This window comes from Ursus americanus, chromosome 1 (assembly GCF_024610735.1).
Source record: "Ursus americanus isolate L20-20 chromosome 1, mUrsAme1.1.p, whole genome shotgun sequence".
Lineage (NCBI taxonomy): Eukaryota > Metazoa > Chordata > Mammalia > Carnivora > Ursidae > Ursus > Ursus americanus.
Genome location: NC_142127.1, coordinates 89,223,451 through 89,242,854, shown reverse-complemented (window position 1 = coordinate 89,242,854; position 19,404 = coordinate 89,223,451). Strand labels below are relative to the sequence as shown.

General features: G+C 37.8%; 1 protein-coding gene across 6 annotated transcripts in view; it reads left to right on the top strand.

Moving 5' to 3' along the window:
• The window catches only part of USP37 (ubiquitin specific peptidase 37), an 82,925-nt gene that overhangs the window by 20,968 nt on the left and 42,553 nt on the right, over positions 1-19,404 (top strand). For all 6 annotated transcript variants that reach the window (XM_045777614.2, XM_045777617.2, XM_045777616.2 and 3 more), the window contains 3 exons: positions 6,524-6,621; positions 7,953-8,037; positions 14,788-14,949. In XM_045777614.2, coding sequence (XP_045633570.1) covers positions 6,524-6,621; positions 7,953-8,037; positions 14,788-14,949 — 345 coding nt within the window. The remainder of the gene's footprint in view (positions 1-6,523; positions 6,622-7,952; positions 8,038-14,787; positions 14,950-19,404) is intronic.

Below are 19,404 nucleotides of genomic sequence, written 5' to 3'. Positions count from 1 at the left end.
TTTGTTCTCTATACTTAAAGAGTCTCTTTTCTGGTTTTCCTCTCTTTTTTTCCTCTAGATCATTTGTTTTTAAATTCCACATATGAGTAAATCATGTTATTTGTCTTTCTCTAACTTATTTTGCTTAGCATAATACTCTGGCTCCATCCACATAATTGCAAATGGTCAATTAATATCTTAACAGAAGTCTGTTGATAGTTAATTAACTGGTATTCTAGATTAAAGGTCACCAGAAGGGAGTTGGGAAAAAGCTAAAGGAACTTTATGTATTTATGGGGATTTTTGTTCTGTTGCTCTAACAGATGTAAAACTGAATAGATAATAGGACTGGTGTGACATCTGAAACTACCATCACCATGGACTCAGATTCCTTCTATCTTATTGATCTATAATTCTTAATAAATAGCTTCTGTTTTGTGAACCAAGATAGTTGCTTCAGCCTCCACTCTCATTTCTGCATACCTGTTGGTGGGAATGGGGAAAGGAACAAAGGCAGGGCACACTACTTTCCTTTAGGCTGGAAATTGTACACACCACTTCAGTGCACATTGGCCAGAATTTGGTCATATGGTTATATCAAATTATGAGAAACTCTGGGAAATATATCTGGCCTAGCCCAAATTCTGTTATGGCAGAAGGGTACAGCAGTTATTTGGGAACAGATAACAGTCTGCTGTAGTTTACCCCTCTAGCCTTAGAAATATCTGTTCATCATTCTTCCCATACGAGAGTCCAGGATCTCTGGGTGATGTGCAGTTCTCTCCCTAAAGTCTAAGTGTGCTTTAGACCACGTGCCTTATGGTCTGATACCTAAAAAAACTAAAAGGCAAGTTCATCTATATACCCCACTCCCATCTCCATACATGTATCATTATACATTGCTGGCACAGGTGTAGGATAACCACAATAAAAATTTCCATTTAGAAAAGACAAGAATAGGAAACTTGAGTCGCTGTTCTGTAGCAGTAATAAAATCTTGGTAGGCAGAGGTTGTGAAGACAGTGAAGGCAATAGAGTAAGTTCTTGGTTAGCCTTTGTAGCAGTCTGTCCTCTGGGAGAAGCTCCCTTCCTCATTGTATTTCATTGGACTCCTGACTTTGTCTTCTGGTAGATTTCCTTTGTTATCTTTCAAGGCCATAGCTGAAGTGGGTTTTGAAGACTGTGTTCTTCCTTGGGGCCATGCAGCTTTTGTAGCCTGCTTCATGCTGATCAAGTTCTGGGAGTTTAGAAGTGTCTAGAAATCTAGGAGTTTTAGGAATCTAGAAAATTCTTTAAAGGTGGAACAAACAGGATTTTATAGGCTTGAGAAAGAATTGGGGCCAATATTTTTGTTGCTGGATTTTTTGTTTTAATAAACTCTTAAATTTTGAAATAATTTTAGATTTACAGAAAAGTTGCAAAGACAATATAGAATGTTGCTGTGTACCCTTCACCCAGTTTCCCTTAATATTAACATCAAGTTGTTTTTTCATAAACTACTTTCTCAGTTACCTCCTATCATTGTCTCAGTTTGAGAATCAGAAGCAAATGGATTTTTTTGGTCCCATGTGGTCTCAAATTATTAGAGATTTCAATTAGACAATTTCAATTCTAGGCCATTGGCACAGAGGGCTGTATTCCTTTTCATCCTTGATTTAGGGTGGCTAGCCCTTGCCCGAATTTATCTGTCTTGAATAGGACCTTGCTGAAACACAGACCAGTATTTTTGTCTCCATCTTTTCCTTTAGAGCTATAGGTTCAGTAAGTATGTAGTCCACTTCCCAAGACTGCAGATAGTAGGTTTTTGTTTTTTTGTTTTTTGTTTTTTTACTATTTGTGAGAGAGAGGGTGCATGTGAGTTGAGGGAGGGGCAGAGGGAGAAGGTGAGGGAGAGAGAGAATCTCAAGTAGACTCCCCACTTAGTGCAGAGCCTGACATGGGTCTTGATCCCACAACCCTGAGATCATGACCTAAGCCGAAACCAAGAGTCGGACACTTAACCGACTGAGCCAACCAGGTGCCCTTACAGATAACAGTTTTATAAATATTTTGCTGCGATATAACAGTCCTCACCAGCTTTCCAGTCTGTAATATCTATGTCCTTATTCTCCACCTTCCTACTGTAGCTAGTGCTATGTATTTTAGGTTTGTTATGGTAGCTCCCCACTTCTAATAACAAAATTTGTGGATTCAGGGCCTAGTTGTAGGAAACAAAATTCATTTATGTAGTTTACACACAAAGTTGTTTGCCTTTAGAGAGTATGAAATGACTTACAGAATCATTAGAAAAGCTGAAAAGATAAGCTATAGGTTAAGCTTTCCGAATGATTTTGAGAGCTATGCCCTAGATCAGGTCACCAAAGATGCTCCTGTCTGTTGTCAAAGCTAATAGCTGAATTGGAAGCTGTCATCTCTGGAACCATGCTGCCACTATCAAAATTAGAAATCTCTACAGAAAAACTGGACACCTCCAAAATGATTTTTGCCATCACAAGGAACAGAACACATGACCTCTGCCTTACTTCCACTTTCCAGATATTACACAATTATATGTAATTACCTTAATTCACATCTTGAACAGTAACTAGGAAATGGAGTGTTTTAGCTTTCTGGCTTTCATAGGATAGCTACATTAAAAGGTGGTTGTAATAGACTGTTGTATGCCAGTTCACTGTATTCACCACACTTTAGGATCATCCCAGTTTTTCCACTTAGAAATCTGTCTGATGAGCCCTAAATTTCTGATCTTTGTTGTGGACTAATAACACTTTTTTCAATATCACAGTTAGATTTTTTGAAGTTTGAGTTTCCTAGAAGACTCTAGATTGATACAGTTGTACAAGTGACTTGTTAAGAAAGTGCTCATAGGAAGATCAGAGTGAGGAAAGTAGGACAGAGACAGAGAGGAAGCCAACGAAGGGTGTCATCTCTATGGGAGAGTAGGCTTCGTCTTGATCCAGCAGGGGGCACTGGGCCTGTTCCAACTTGAAGTAAGGAAGATGGGCTTTCGTGTTCTCATACTGTACAGTCTTTGGTTCTGTGGCTCTGCCTAGAGGGGCAAAATATTTTAAGTAGCCGAAGGCAGTCCTCTGAGGAAGAACTGCAGGTGCTGGCTGTTGAACACACACAGTCTGGAGGTGTGAAAAGTATAAGAAGGGATCGGATAGGCTCTGATGGAGCACAACTATTAAGTTCACTCCACGTTATCACAGATTCTTCACATTGACACTGCCCCATTTCTGGATGAAAATCTTATAAAAGGAGGATTAGAGGGATGAGCTGTAGTCCTTTTTGTCCTTACTGGTATAGATAGCCTTGAGGCTGTAACTGATATTATCAGCTTTTTCTTCTACCATTCATTCTAGACTTGCTGCATTCTCCACTAATACTTCTGTTGGGCTTGGTGATTTGCCTAGTGATATGACTAAGAACTTCATCTCTGTAGCAATGAGCTTGACAACAGTAAGAGATTCCCTAGTCTCCGTTATTCCATATTCCTCCTGCCCTCATTATCTAGCATCAACCATACCTCCTTAACAATAATCAAAGTCAGTTACCCCTGCTACTGTGGCAGTTCCTTTCTTTGCCTGATGCTCTGCCAACATGAGGAGCCCAAAATGAGTAGCGGCCGTAGCTTTAGATTAAATGGGATTCTTACTGTCCCCATGGGTGAAAAAAAGTTCCCTCTCTGGGAACCAGGACCTGATTGTTTAATGTCTCTTTAGTGGAGTTCTCTGGTGAGCCTTAATATGTGACAAAGATCCTCACCCTTTGTACACAGTTCCATGTGGCTATTCATATACCTCCTCCATAAATCATCTCTCCCTGGTCTTCCAGGCTTGCTACTTGCAGGCCCCTGACTATCCGTGCAAACAATTTGGCGCTATACAGGAATCCATGGCCCACTCTTTTCTCCACACAAAGTGGATAATGAAGTGCACCTCTCAAACTCTGCACGGTGGAGGATTTCCTTTCACCAGTCTTTTTGGGCAGTCCCATAATGGGTCTATAGTGCAGCAGCAGTTCATTTTCATCCTCTAGCAAGATACCAAGATGATCAGGCCAGGTTTTTCTTCCTCTTTCAGCTGGTTCTAGGCAGTACTCATAAAGCCTCTTCTTGTTATCTATTCCCTCTTGCTTAGAACTCATCCCAGGTATACCACTTCCATTTTATGATGGATTACTGCTGTAACTTCCTGGTCTTATGACTCTTAGGAGTATGATAGCACCCAGTTCATGATGGCTAGCTCTGGTTGATGACCCATAGTTAGATAGTCTCTTCCAGGCCTTAGTACTATGTCAAGAGTAGTGTGTGATACTTCCTAAGGAATGTATACTTTTTTTGCTGCAAACAGCATTGTCTTGTTCTGAAATCCTAAAGATCTGGGCTGCAACTGTCTTGGATGAGCGATTCTTCATGGTGTTTTATCTTTAGGTTGGTAATTGACTCAACTGCATCTATCATTTTCTCTGTGGAGGGGATGAGTACTTATAGCAACAACCAACCAGTTCTGTAGTCTTTATGGTTATTATTCCATATCACTTGTATCAGTTCTGTTGCTGTATAACAGACTACTCCAAAACTTAGTGACTTAAAATAGTAACTATTCTCTCCTATGAGTTGATGGCAACTTGAGTGGTTCTGCTTATCCGGGCCAGAATTGGCTGATTGTGGCTGGGTACTCTCATTTTCTCATGCATCTATGGTCAGTTGGTGGGTTGGCCAGTGGTTGGTTGGTCCAGAATGGCCTTACCCCTATGACTGGCTATTGTCTGCCTAGTATTTGGGTGATGAGGGTGATTGGGCCATGTGTCTTTCATCATCTAGTGGAGTTATTCACATAACAGTGTCAGGGTTCCAAGAGAGTGAATGTAAATTTGCAAGGTGCCCTTAGCCTTATGATCAGGACTTACACACTGTTATGTCTCTTGCAATCTTTTGGGGAAAGGAAATCACAAGGCCAGCCCCATTAAGGGATAGGAGAATAGACTAGATTGTATTTTTTGATGGAGGACCTGGGGACAAGGAAAGGAATAATTTGGGATGTATTTTTAACAACTTTATTGAGGTACATATTTATATATTATAAAATTCACTTGTTTTAAATGTATAATTCAGTAATTTTGGGTAAATGAGTTGTGCAACCATCACCATAATCTAGTTTTAGAACATTTCTTTAGGGGCGCCTGGGTGGCACAGCGGTTGGGCGTCTGCCTGCAGCTCAGGGCGTGATCCCGGCGATCCGGGATCGAGCCCCACATCAGGCTCTTCCGCTATGAGCCTGCTTCTTCCTCTCCCACTCCCCCTGCTTGTGTTCCCTCTCTCGCTGGCTATCTCTATCTCTGTTGAATAAATAAATAAAATCTTTAAAAAATATATATATATATAGAACATTTCTTTAACCCCAGTAAGATCCATTGTGTGATCTACCACATTTCTTGAGTGCTAGAGATATTGCGTGAGCCATATTCTCTTCTAGTTTATCCCATTCCAGTTCACCTCAGATGAAAAATTGTAGTAATTGCAAACTATAAGGTCCCAAAGTTGTTATCATCAGCAGTGGGATTTTTGTTGCTGTTGCCAAATAAGTGGTCCAATTCCAGAATCCTGTCCTTAGATGTGTGCTTCCTAGGCCCAGTTCTAGAACCAGCTGTTGTAAATCAAGTTCTCCAGAACTAGAACCTGAAATGGAAATTTGTGTGCAAATTTATTTATTAAGAAAGTACTCCCAGGGGATACCAGGAAGGGAGTAGGGAAAGCAAGTCAATGAGTGCAGGAAATTAACCCGGAGTGTGATCTTAGACAGAAATCAAGCAGAGGGGCACCTGGGTGGCTCAGTCATTAAGCGTTAAGCATCTACCTTCAGCCCAGGGCATGATCCCAGGGTCCTGGGATCGAGCCCCACATCGGGCTCCCTGCTCCACTGGGAGCCTGCTTCTTCCTCTCCCAGTCTGCTTGCTTGTGTTCCCTCGCTCGCTGGCTGTCTCTCTCTGTCAAATAAATAAAATCTTCAAAAAAAAAAAAAATCAAGCAGAGGTTAGGCTTCATTCTAATTCCAGAGAGAAAATCTGTTATATAAATTGCACCTTAAAAAAATTTTCACCTTAAGGTTGTTCTAATCCAAGGCAAGGGAGCTGGGCTTCTTGACCTTACCTGTGACTCTCTCAGAGTGCCAGTAAAGGATCTCTAGTGGCTTGAGGACAATCTGTGAAAAAGAACCCTAGGTACTCGCTGTCGTAAACATACCTAAATTGGTGTGGGGTCAGGGGGAATCTGGGTAGAGTATCTGCATTATGTGCCACAGGCTTTATGCATGATGGGCCTCCTAAAATTAGCACTTTTAATCAAAGCATGAGCATATCTCTAACTAGTCCCACTACACTCATATAGGCTCAGGTATTTGGGAACAATAGGTGGGGGAAATGTGACTTAAGAAATTTTAATTGTATGTGAAATATAAATATTCTGAAATAACTATTTAAAATTAAGAACTATGTCTTTATATACCTATGTATATATATTGAATTAAATTATTAACTGTAGGAACAACAAGGCTATGACAGATCCCTCCAGAAAGTATTTAACCAGCAGTAGAGAGAAGCAGCTGAGTTTGAAACAGTCAGAAGAGAATAGGACATCAGGTAAGTATTTGGTCTTCATATAAGATACTCATTTATTATATGATGTACTGTATTATACTAGAAATAAAAACCTAAACTGGGACACATCTCTACATTATTCAGGAATACTGCATGATTCAGTATTAGTTATTGGGTGCCAAATTTGTGTCCTATGCTTGGCTAAAGTATTAGCAATATAAGGGAATTTTTATTCTGTTAACAAAGAATCTAACCTTTACCTTCTTCCCTATTTAATTGCCTAAAATTAAACTTCTCATTATAAAAGTACCTGGACCATAGAATGAATCCAAGGAGTTAAAGTGGTTGAAACTGAATTTTATAAGTGTTGTTACATGTTAGAAGTTCCAGAAGATCTTGGAATTATTGCCTAAAGCAGTTGTTTAAGCTCACCTTGTGCCCTATTTTTACAAAAACTAAAAGTTAGACTGTCCACGAATTGATGTCAGTGTTTCCCACATTTAACCTGTCTTTCTGATCCTCAGAACTCCGTAGACACTCAGCTTTGTGGTATTGATTTGAATATTATGTCAGCTGGAAATTAAAATGAAGCAAGTTAAAATATGGCATGATTTTGGGAGTTGAAGAGAATTCATTTGATTAGGACTCTAGGTACATTCTTTAAGTGGTTCATGATTGTGACATTAGACTCCTCCAGAAAGAAGTATCTAATATAATTCTTACTTCTGAAATAATAATACATTATGTAAACTCCACTTACGGGTTTTCAGCTTTTGTAATCAATCTGTAGTTAAAAAACAATGCTTAAAGATGTAATAAGCCTTAACAATGTTGAATTTAAGGTATGTCTTAGAAAAGTTGATGTGGAAATGGAGAAGGAATTAATACGTGGTCAGGCGATAAGAAAGTTCATAGAACAAAATATAGAAGTTTTAAGTGTATTGAAGTTACAAAGTTAATTAGTAAAAGTAACATCACAATCAATAATTGGAGAGAAGAGAACAAGAATGGGGTGATGTAAATGAGAAATTTCTAATTTTTCATAATGGAGGTAACTGATACTGTTTATAATGAATAAATTAAATAGTAGAAACATTATGTAGCATTATGAAAGAAATGAGGAAAACTAGGTTTTAAAAAATGGTTAGAAATCAGAAGCAAAATTTGTAGAGTTTTGGGACAGGAAAGTATTCTTTACTGTTATAACCTTTCCCCAGTGTTTGATCTTTTAACATGCATATATATTACTTTGATGAAAAGAAAGGGGGAAAAAGAATTAAGTATGAACAGGCCTAATGCATAATTTTACTACTAAATGAACTTGAATGGTTGATTTAGGAATTAAATTTTTCCTGTTTGTTTGGCTTTTTTAGGACTTTTACCTTTACAGTCATCATCCTTTTATGGCAGCAGAACTGGATCCAAGGACTACTCCTCTGGTGGCACTAACTTAGACAGGTATGTGTTGGTTATATACCTTGTGAAGGACTTGAGGTGCTCTCTTCTGCAGATTATTGAATTGAAGGGGTAGGCTGTCCATTATGCTCTAAGTGAATACTCTAATTTAAAATAACAAAATTGATGAGAATCATAGACTCATGATATTTTAGTTGGTACTCTGGAAATGTTTTAGTTTTCAGATTTTTTTAACAAATTTTTCAACAAATGAATAAACTGATGTCTAGGGAGATTTGTACTAGGGTCACAGGTCACTGGCAATGTGATCAGATTCTAGACTAGTGTGTTTTCCATCATGCCAAGCGATGAACATACTAAGATCTCTCCTGAAGCATTTTTAAATTGCCTTTGTTGCCTTTGCATTTGTTAAGCTACTACCAAAAGTTAAGACATTTTCTTTAAAAAAAAACAAGTTGTACACAATTGTATAGTTAGTATCTTTTTCCTGAAAAAGGCCACTCAGAAATTTAATTGCTGTCCTATAGATACAGGTTAAATTATTTTTGAGATTTATTGAGTATAAATATATGAGAGAACTGCTGACTACTTGTGAAGAAGGCATGATCTTGGAATGTAGCCTGGAGGGACAGTGGTAAATGTAAAAAGATAAGAGTAATGGTGGTGTATGTGCTATATAATGACCTGTGGATACTTTGTTTTTTAGTAGAATTTAATTCAAAGTAGTAGGGAAAAAAATCTTGATTATTTGATAAAATGATTGAGGGGAAGTAAAGAATTTGATACTGTGCTTTTAAGAGAGAGACATATATCTGCTTATTGGAAGAATCTTAAAGGAATCCAAGTTTTTACAAAAACCTAAATTTCGTTTGTAAATAATTAAATGTAGTACAAATTTCTTCTCAAAATAATAGACTTCACTGTACACTGGATGGCTAAGGAAAAGAAAATTTTTTTTAATACAAAGCTTTAGTCAAAGATGAGGTGATAATTTCCAAATCAGTGAGAAAAAACCGATATTGAGTAAAGGCTGAAGTCATAGGGCATATGGCAAACACAGACTAGAGACGTATTTAGAAAACCAGCATGAGATTGGGACTTGAACATGACCCCAGGCCAGAATTTGGTTTCTGATATGAAGCTTCATATCTAGAACTGCTCTCTGTGCTAATAAACCAAGTAAAACACTTCTGTAGAACCATAAATATGCTGCTTGCCTCATGCTCCCTGAGCAGAGTGCAAATACACAGAAATGGGAATTTCAGTGACTGGCATCTGTGTTACCTGCGTAGGGGCAGGAATTGTGAACCTCTAATATAAAGTCCTATGCAGATTAGAGATCCACACTGAGGCAGATACTAAGCAAGTCAAGAATGCCTGATTGTGGACTGCAACACAGAGAGAAGGTGGTAAATGTGAAATGAAATGAAGAAACTTATGTTGGGCCCCATGGTCTATCCGCCATGTCTTTTTTTTTTTTTTTTTTTTAAGATTTGTTTATTTTAGAGAAAGCTTGTGAGTGGGCTGAGGGACGGGGAGATAGAGAGGGTGAGAGAGAATCTCAAGCAGATTCGTCACCGAGCACAGAGCCGGATGTAGGGCTCGATCTCACAACCCTGAGATGATAACCTGAGCCAAAACGAAGAATCAGAGGCTTAACCAACTAAGCCACCAGGCGTCCCCATCCTCCATGTCTTAATAGCATTTTGGAGAAAATAAGACCAAGGAAAATAAAGACAAGGAATTTGGCAGAGAAACAATGGATGAAAATGATGAAAGTCCACACACTGAAAAGCTTCAACAAATGCCAAACAGCAGGTACTTAAAAAAAAAAAAATCCATATTGTAGATGAAATTTTAAAAGCTACTTAAAGGAAAATATATCATTTATAGAAGGAAAAGAGAGTGACATTTGCAACGACAGAAACAGAATACACTGGAGTAATAGCATCAAAGAATTCTATACCCAGCTAAATTATAATTCAAGAATGCAGACAAATAATTCTGTTTTTAGCTACAGAGACAATTTATTCTGCAAGAAGCAAACTGAACAAAGGAAGAAATGAAAATATCAGCAAAAATTATAAAAGCATATTTAAAAATCTAAATACTTTTAAAATTCTTTTGTATAATTAATAAGTGCATATGGTAGAAACTTCAGAAGTTACAGGGTGCATGCAGTAGAAAGTAAATCTCCCTTTCTTTTTTAATTCCTAGTTGTTTATTTTTCCAGATACCCGTTAAGGATTATTCTATGCATCTAAATAGTTTGATAGTTTTTATAAAATGAGGATACAATAGGCTTGAAAGCAAAAAAAATAATAAAATATTAGACAATAAGAAATATAGGAGTGGGGAAGAGTATAGGGAAATTAAAACATTTTAAGTTACTTTTGAGAACTTAAGTTACACATATTAAAAATTTAAAGATGACTTCCATTTCTGGCCAAGATGGAATAAGAGGGACCAGATTTGCTCTCTTTCATGAAACAATTGAGGACCTGGACAAAATACATGAAATATTATGAGTCTCATGACGTTGGACATGAGGCAGTGGACAGTGATTGATGAGAGATGGGAAACAAATGAAATTAGTCTTATGACTGCTCCACCTTGCTTCCTGGAGAAAGTTCCCAGGCTGCCACGCAAGGAGGGGGAACCAAGCAGAGCCCTGTGCTCTTCCTGAGTTGAGGAAATGGAACTAGGAGTCCAGGGAGGCCAAGGCATCTGGAATTCACAGAACAGGGACCGGAGGGGATAACTGCACAGAGAAAGAACTATAGAGCTCTACAGAGGATCCCCCTTGAGTATTCAGTTGACTGCTCATCAACCTGTGCAGGTGAATAAACTAGCCAAGGCTTGGGAAGGAATCACCCACAGGATCTAAGGGAATAATACTTGGAGTTCACGTAAAGCCAAACATCGTTCCTGTTCCTGATAGCAGGAGTTTGCATGCTAAGAAAGGTCTTGCCTCATTAGCAGGGAAATCTATCCCTGGACTAATTGCTGCTCTGTTCCTACATAACCTTAAAAGCAAGACCCAAAAAAGATAATACTGTTTCCAGGTAACCTAACCACATCGCAGAACAAAATTCCAGAATGTTTATAGAAATAAAAAATATCTAGCACCCAATAAGATAAAAGTCTCAATGTCTGGCATCCAAGAAAACATACTAGGCAGACAAGCAGAAAAATACAACTCATATGGAGGAGAAAAATTAATAAATACTGACTCAGAAATGACACAGGTGGTAGAATTAGTACATGGATATTAAAAGTTATTAGTCGCCCCCCCCAAAAATGTCATTGGTCTAAATCAGTCATGATATTAAATATAGATACAAAATGTTTCAGTTAAAAAGAGAAAGACTGGATTTTAAAGGAAGAAAAATAATTATATGCTATTTAAAAGAAACAACTACAACATAAAGATGAAGAAAGGTTGAGAGCAAAAGGATGGAAGCAAATATACCTTGTACTGTTCAAATTACAGTGTTTTTAGTAGTGCATAGTAAGAGATAAAACTGATAGAAAGCTAATGATAAGTTTTAGGGTAGGGGTGCCTGGCTGGTTCAGTCAATAGAGCACGTGACCCTTAATCTTGGACTTGTGAGTTCCACATGTGCATTGAATGTAGAGATTACTTACAAATAAAATCTTAAAAAAAGAAAGTCTAAGCAGATTAAAGACCTAAATAGGAGGAAAATGAGAAAACTTTTAGGACAGGGGCACCTGGGTGACTCAGTCGGTTAAGCGCCTGCCTTCGGCTCAGGTCATGATCCCAGGGTGCTGGGATCGAGTCCAGCATCGGGCTCAGCAGGGAGCCTGCTTCTCCCTCTGCTGCTCCCCCTGCTTCTGCGCTCTCTCTGTCAAATAAATAAAATCTTTAAAAAAAAAAAACTTTAAGGAGAAAATAATAGGAAAATATTTCTGTGACCCTTACAGTATAGAATTATAGAATTAATTCTTAAGACACAAAAGTTGAAACCATAGGGGCGCCTGGGTGGCTCAGTTGTTAAGCATCTGCCTTCGGCTCAGGGCATGATCCCAGGATTCTGGGATCGAGCCCCACATCAGGCTCCACCGCTGGGAGCCTGCGTCTTCCTCTCCCACTCACCCTGGCTGTGTTCCCTCTCTCGCTGGCTGTCTCTTTCTGTCAAATAAATAAAAATAAAATCTTAAAAAAAAAAAAGTTGAAACCATAGGGCAATGGCCAGGCAGCCCAGCTTTGCACATGCTCTTCTTGCACTGTGACCAAGGATGCCCAAGAGGGAGGTCCGCTCTGTGGTGGGGAAGGGGGGCAGCGAAGGAGGAGAAATCTGCTCCTGCAAAAGTAAAAATGAAGCTCAAAAAGGCAGCAGGAAAGGATGAATCTTCAGACAAAAAAAGTACAAACAAAGAGGGAAAAGGGGAGCAGAGGGAAAAACAGGCTGCAGTGGCTAACCAGAAAACAAAAGACTTACGTGCAGAAAACATAGAAAACTGGGGCATCTGGGTGGCTCAGTTGGTTAAGCATCTGCCTTCGGCTTGGGTTATGATCCCAGGGTTTTGGGATCAAGCCCCATGTTGGGCTCCTTGCTCAGTGAGGATCTTCCTTTTCCCGCTCCCTCTGCAGCTCCCCCTACTTGGGCTTTCTCTTTCTGTCAAATAAATAAAAGCTTTAAAAAAAAGAAAATGGAGAAACTAAAAATGAAGAGAGTCCAGCCTCAGATGAAGCAGGAGAGAAAGAAGCCACTTCTGATTAATATCATAAGCCATGTCTTATCAGTGGTCCCTGTCTCCCTTCTTGTATAATCTAGAGGAATATTTTTATCAACTATTTTATAAATGCAAGTTTTTTAGTAGCTCTAGAAACATTTTTAAGGAGGGAGTCCCACCTTATCCCAATTTTTTAAGTGTAGATTTTTTTTTTAAGAGGTTAAATCATTTGCTGATTGTTTCTTGGTACAACCAGAAAATAGTGGAATATTGAATATAGGAGGCTTTGATTGTCTTGGATGTCAGCTGAACATTCCATAGGTGGAGTAGTTTTTCTAGCCTATAATACCAAGCATACTAAATGGCAGTTTTGGAGTCAGTTGTGCGTTTAACAGGTCATGAACATTTTAAATTACTTCCTTTTCCATGTTGTTTTGGTAGAATTGTTTCCTAAAGAAAACTACTCCTTGATCTTGGCTCCCCCTGTCAGAATTTTGTACACTGTAACATCTTGGTCCTGGCAGTCCTGTTTTCCTAGTAACTTTGTTAATGTGCTGTGCAAGATTGAAGATGTGAGTGTGTAGTGTATATGATACTACATTGTGAATTAGTGGGACTTAACAGTGTAACAGCATATCAACATTTGAAGATATTGATACTTGATAAGAAAAATTATTCTCATTTATCATAAATTGGTACTTGATTAAGGAAAATTTGCCTTCAAATTTTAAGCTGGAAGGTCACTAGAAGTTGTTTTAGAAAAGAATTACAACTACATGATTTTTTAGATTTTTGGTACACTAATAATTGTGTACAAATTGAAATGTCTACTAATCCTCAGAACAACCAATAAAAACTGAATTATGAAGGAAAAAAATTGAAACCATAAAAGGTTGGTAAAGACTATGTAAAAGCTTAAAACTTAGAACATATACAGGGCTCCTGAGTGGTTCAGTCAGTTAAGCATCTGCCTTTGGCTCAAGTCATGATCCTGGGGTCCTGGGATCAAGCCCTGTGTCTGGCTCCCTGCTCAGCAAGGGAGCCTCCTCCTCCCTGTCCCTCTGCCTGCCACTCCCCCTGCTTGTGATCTCTCTGTCAAATAAATAAATAAAATCTTTAAAAAAAAAACAAAACACAAAAATACTTAGAACATACAATAGACAAAGGATTAGAACGTAAAATCTGTGAAAAACTATAAATCATTAAGAACCCAATATAAAACTAAGGGTACACAAAAGCAGTTTAGAGAAGAGCAAACAATTGTAAAAATATGTTCAACTTCAGTAGTAATTAGGAAGGTGCAAAATAGAACAACAGTGAGATCAGTTTCACTCATTAATGTAATGGAGACCATGTGAAGAAATGGAAATTCACTGTTAGTGGAAATAGAAATTGGTACAGCCTTTTTGAAAACAATCACAAGGTCTCAGAAAAGTAAAAATTAAAAATGCTTATTCCTGACATTTTCACTTCTAAGCTTATAAACTAAAGGAATTTCTCCAGGAGATTATGTGAAAGAATATTTTTTGTGTCATTATTTGTCATAGTGAAAAAAAGTTAACTGCTAAATATTTTCAAGACTAGTCAAACTGATGTATCATATCCATTAAGAGAATAAAAGTCAATAGCAAAGTAAAACTATATTATAGTTTGTCTCAAGTCATTAATAATTACAGGTTACGTAGGTATAGTGTTGTATGCCTCTTCAACTATCTTTTTTTTTTTTGAAGATTTTATTTATTTATTTGACAGACAGCCAGCGAGAGAGGGAACACAAGCAGGGGGAATGGGAGAGGAAGAAGCAGGCTCATAGCGGAGGAGCCTGATGTGGGGCTCGATCCCACAACGCCGGGATCACACCCTGAGCCGAAGGCAGACGCTTAACCGCTGTGCCACCCAGGCGCCCCTCTTCAACTATCTCTTGACAGACTTGCTAATTTACATTTGGGGAATTTTTCCCCAGTTAATCATTATTACTGATGCTTCCGCAAGTTTAGGATTTTTTTTTTCAGGCATTGATTTCTCTGAACGCGCTAGGGGATAAAACAGCATGCAAAATTATTTTGCTTATGCACTATATGTTCTTTTTAATAGGACTAATGTTTCAAGCCAAACTCCCTCTGCCAAAAGAAGTTTGGGATTTCTTCCTCAGCCTGCTCCTCTTTCTGTTAAAAAACTAAGGTGTAACCAGGATTACACTGGCTGGAACAAACCAAGAGTGCCCCTTTCCTCTCACCAACAGCAGCAACTGCAGGGGTAGGTAAATTCTTTATACTTTGCTTTCTTTTTATGAAGTCATTAACTGAAGTATATTTTGCTTGATGTCAAAAAAATGATGAAAGGAGTCCTACTAATTACAGTTCTCAAATATGTACTCACTTATTAAAGATTTATCACATGCATAAATAATGGTAACTCCATTATCCAGTCTCCAGTTTTTGAACTTTGGAAAAAATGCATGTATATAACATACTAATCAGAAAGTAGAAAATGCGTAGTCTCCAATCACATACACTTCATCATACTCCTGAGATACTTCAACAGTGTTTTATGTATATCCTCCCCATCCCCTTCATGGTTGTATTTTTATTAAACACATAAAAAAGAGATCATAGTGTAATAACTATAGTAAAAATAGTAGCAGTCTTACCTAAAGTGTTTATGTTGAATACTGTGTGTTAAGTGTTTAGATTTTTTTTTCTTTAAATCCTCACAGGCCCTCTGTGAGCTAGATGTATGAAAAAACTGCTTTTACAAATGAAGTAACCAAGGCTTTAGAGAAGTTAATTAACTTTCTCAAGGTGATATAGTCAGTGGTACAGCAGTAGTAAATCTAGTCAGACTCCACTTGCATTCTTTTTTTTTTTTTTTTAAAGATTTTTATTTATTTATTTATTTTGATAGAGAGAGAGGGCATGCACGACCGCTGGGTTGAGCAAAGGGAAAGGGAGAGAGGGAATCTCAAACAGACTCCATGCTGAGTGCAGAGCCTGACACAGGGCTCGATCTCATGACCCTGAGGTTGTGATCTGAGCCGAAACCAAGAGCTGGATGCTCAGCCAGCTGAGGCACACAGGCTCCCCTCCACTTGCATTCTTAACCGCTGTGCTCTATTATCTGTTCCCTGATTTTTTCACTCTACATTGATCATGGGCTTCCCCATATATTAATATATAACCTTCAACCATGTTAGTATGCATTTAGATTTCCCTTTTTTCCCATTACAATTCAGGCTAGAATGAACATTCTCATATACATGCCTTTTTAAAATTTATTGGAACTTTTCTATAGGATAAATTCTTGGACGTGTATTTTCGTTAAGATTAAAAGAAGGCGCTTTGAAATGTTTTATTACTATTACCAAATTGCTCTCCTCAAACTACCAACTTGTTTTCAGTGTCACTCAAATTACTGTTTTTGTACAGCTTTAAGGTTATCTTTTTACTTGAATAAGTGGCCTCTCCCAGTTTGGCTTATCCATTGTAATATATGCGCTTCATGTCTTAGCAGATAATAACATAAAACTTGCAGTGAAGGTATTTCACTTTCTTCTCTGCTTACCTGTTCCTTTTCTCTGAACCTTTTTTTTTTTTTTTTTGAGAGAGACTAAGTGCATGCACGTGCAACTAGTACAACTAGTGGGGAGAGGTAGAGAGAGAATCATAAGCAGGCTGCATGCCCAGCACGAAGCCTGATGTGAGGCTCAATCACACAACCCTGGGGTTATCATCTGAGCAGAAATTAAGAGTCAGATGCTTAACTGACTGAGCCACCCAGGTGCCCCAATAGACAAAATGTTTAAATAAACTGCAGGGAGAAAAACAGTTGTAAAATAATAGCTGAAGATCATCAGTACTCCACTTTCAATAATGGATAGAACATATAGACAGAAAAATCAGTAAGAAAATATAGGATTTGACCAACACTAAACTGCCTAGATCTTATGGATATATATAAAACACTCCACCCAACAACAACATAATACACATTCTCAAATGCACATGAAACATTCTGTAGGAGAGACCATACGTTAGGCCACAAAGTCAGTCTCAGTTTTAAAGGTTCGAAATCATCTGAAGTATCTGAACAATAGAATGAGGCTGGAAATCAGTTATAGATGGAAAACTGGAAATATGTAGAAATTAAGTAACACACTCTTAACGAGTGAAGTCAAAGAAGAAATCACAAGGGAAATTTAAAAATACGTAGAGATGAATGAAGCTCTAGCAGCATACCAAAATTGGTGGGATGCAGTAAAAGCAGTGCTCAGAGGGAAATTTATAGCAGGAAACACCTACATTAAAAAAGAAATGTTGGTGAGGCTCTGAAGAAGTTAGAACCCTTGGACTTTGCTGGTGGGAACGGTGCAGCTGCTATGGAAAACAGTGTAGCAATTCCTCGAAGAATTAAAAGTAGAATTACCATATGATCCAGCAAGTCTGTTTCTGGGTATATATCCAGAAGAATTGAGAGCAGTGACTTGAACAGATACTTATACACCTATGCTCACCTAAAGGTGAGAGCAACCCAAGAATCCAATGGATGAGTAGATAAACCAAATGTATTTTATACATATAATGGAATACTGGTTAGCTTTAAATAGGAAAGAAATTCTGACACATGCTACAATGTGGATGAACCTTGAAGGCATGTCAGGTGAAATAAGCTTGTCACTGAAGGACAGATACTGTATGACTTCACTTATATATAAGAATTACCTAGAATAGTCAGATTCATTAGAGTCCAAAAGTAGAATGGTGATTGCCAAGGAGAGGGCAATAGGGAATTATTGTTAAATGGATACAGTTTCAGTTCCAGAAAATGAAAAAATTCTGGAGGTTGATCGTGGTGACAGTTGTACAACCTTGTGAATGTACTTAATGCATCTGAAACTGTGCACCTTAAAATGGTTAAATAATGGAGCGCCTGGCTGCCTCATTCGGTAGGACATGCATGTGACTCGTGATCTCTGGGTCGTGAGTTTGAGCCCTACATTCAGCATAGAGTCTTCTTAAAATTTTTTTTATAAAAATGGTTAAATGGTAAATTTAATGTGTATTTTATCATGATTTTTAAAAAATGACCTCAAATCAGTAACCTAACTTTACACCTTCAGGAAGTAGAACAAGAAGAGCAAACTAAACCCAAAAGCTAGCAGAAGGAAGAGTAGAGAAGAGATGAATAAGAGACTAGAAATACAAGAGAAATACAAAAGCAACAAAACCAAAAGTTGATTCTTTGAAAAGATCAACAAAATCAAAAAACCTTTATCTAAACTGGTAAAAAGAGAAGACTCACATAACTAAAATCAGAAGCACAAGTAAATATATTACTACCAACCTTACCAACATAAAAAAGATTTTAAGACCATACTGTGATTTCACCACCAAATTAGATAACTAGATGAAATGGGCAGATTTCTAGAAACAAGGGAGAATTGTGCAGCTCTGAAAAAGAAAGTGTAAAAAGTTGAAGAAGGTACGTGAACTCGAAGCCAAAATGAGATACCACTTTACACCCACTAAGGTGACTGTAATTTTAAAAAAGAAACCTGAAAATAACAAAGTATGTGTTAAGTTAAAAAAAACAAGTCACTAAAGAATATACAGTGTATAGCAATCTATCTTTTGTTTTTACAAAAAAAGAAATAAGAAAATATACATTTGCTTACATGTATACATGAAGTATTTCAAATATATAAAATGGAATATGTAAAATGTAATGTGTTTAATATTTTGTTTTATTTAAATTAGAATGTAATACACAGTATTTATATCTAAAATTTATTACATAAAATATATAGATACTTCACTTTTTATATTTTAAGTTGCTGTGTCCTCAAGTTCACTGGTATTTTCTTCAGTGTCTAATCTGGTAATCTCATTCAATAGTATTTTCATCTATTGCGTTTTCCATCTCTAAAATTAATTTGGAGCTCTTTTATATCTTCTGTTTCTTTCCTCTTAAGTTTATTTTTTTTCTTTGCTCCTGTGATCACATGAAACATATTTATAATAGCTGTTTTAATATCTGCAATTGGGTTTGGTTATTCTTGAGACCTGTGTTTAAGCTCTTTGGTGTCAAATCTAGAATGGACTTTATTCTAAGGCTAATTCCTTTTCTAAAGCATGGCTCCTCTGGGGTTTCTAGTAATGTCCTATGAGTTCACTTAGGTCTCTCCACTCTGGTGGGAACTTAAACAATTTTGGGTCCTGCATGAGCTCTGGGAATTATTCTGCTAAAATCTTGCCTCGTGGGGCGCCTGGGTGGCACAGCGGTTAAGCATCTGCCTTCGGCTCAGGGCGTGATCTTGGCGTTATGGGATCGAGCCCCACATCAGGCTCCTCTGCTATGAGCCTGCTTCTTCCTCTCCCACTCCCCCTACTTGTGTTCCCTCTCGCTGGCTGTCTCTATCTCTGTCAAATAAGTAAATAAATAAATAAATAAATAAATAAATAAATAAATAAAATCTTTAAAAAATAAAATCTTGCCTCGTGTCATGGGGTTTTACCCTAAGCATGCGCAGGTTGGTATTCAGCCAAATACTCAACAGACCATGCATATTTCTGGAGTTCTTCCTTTGCACAGCTCCCTCTCAGGTGCTCTGTCCAGAAATCTTAGCAGCCTCAGCCTATCAAACTCCAGTTTCTTTCAACTCAATTCAGCATGATTTCTGGGCTCTGGGTACCCCGCCCTGGACTGCAGTTCGCA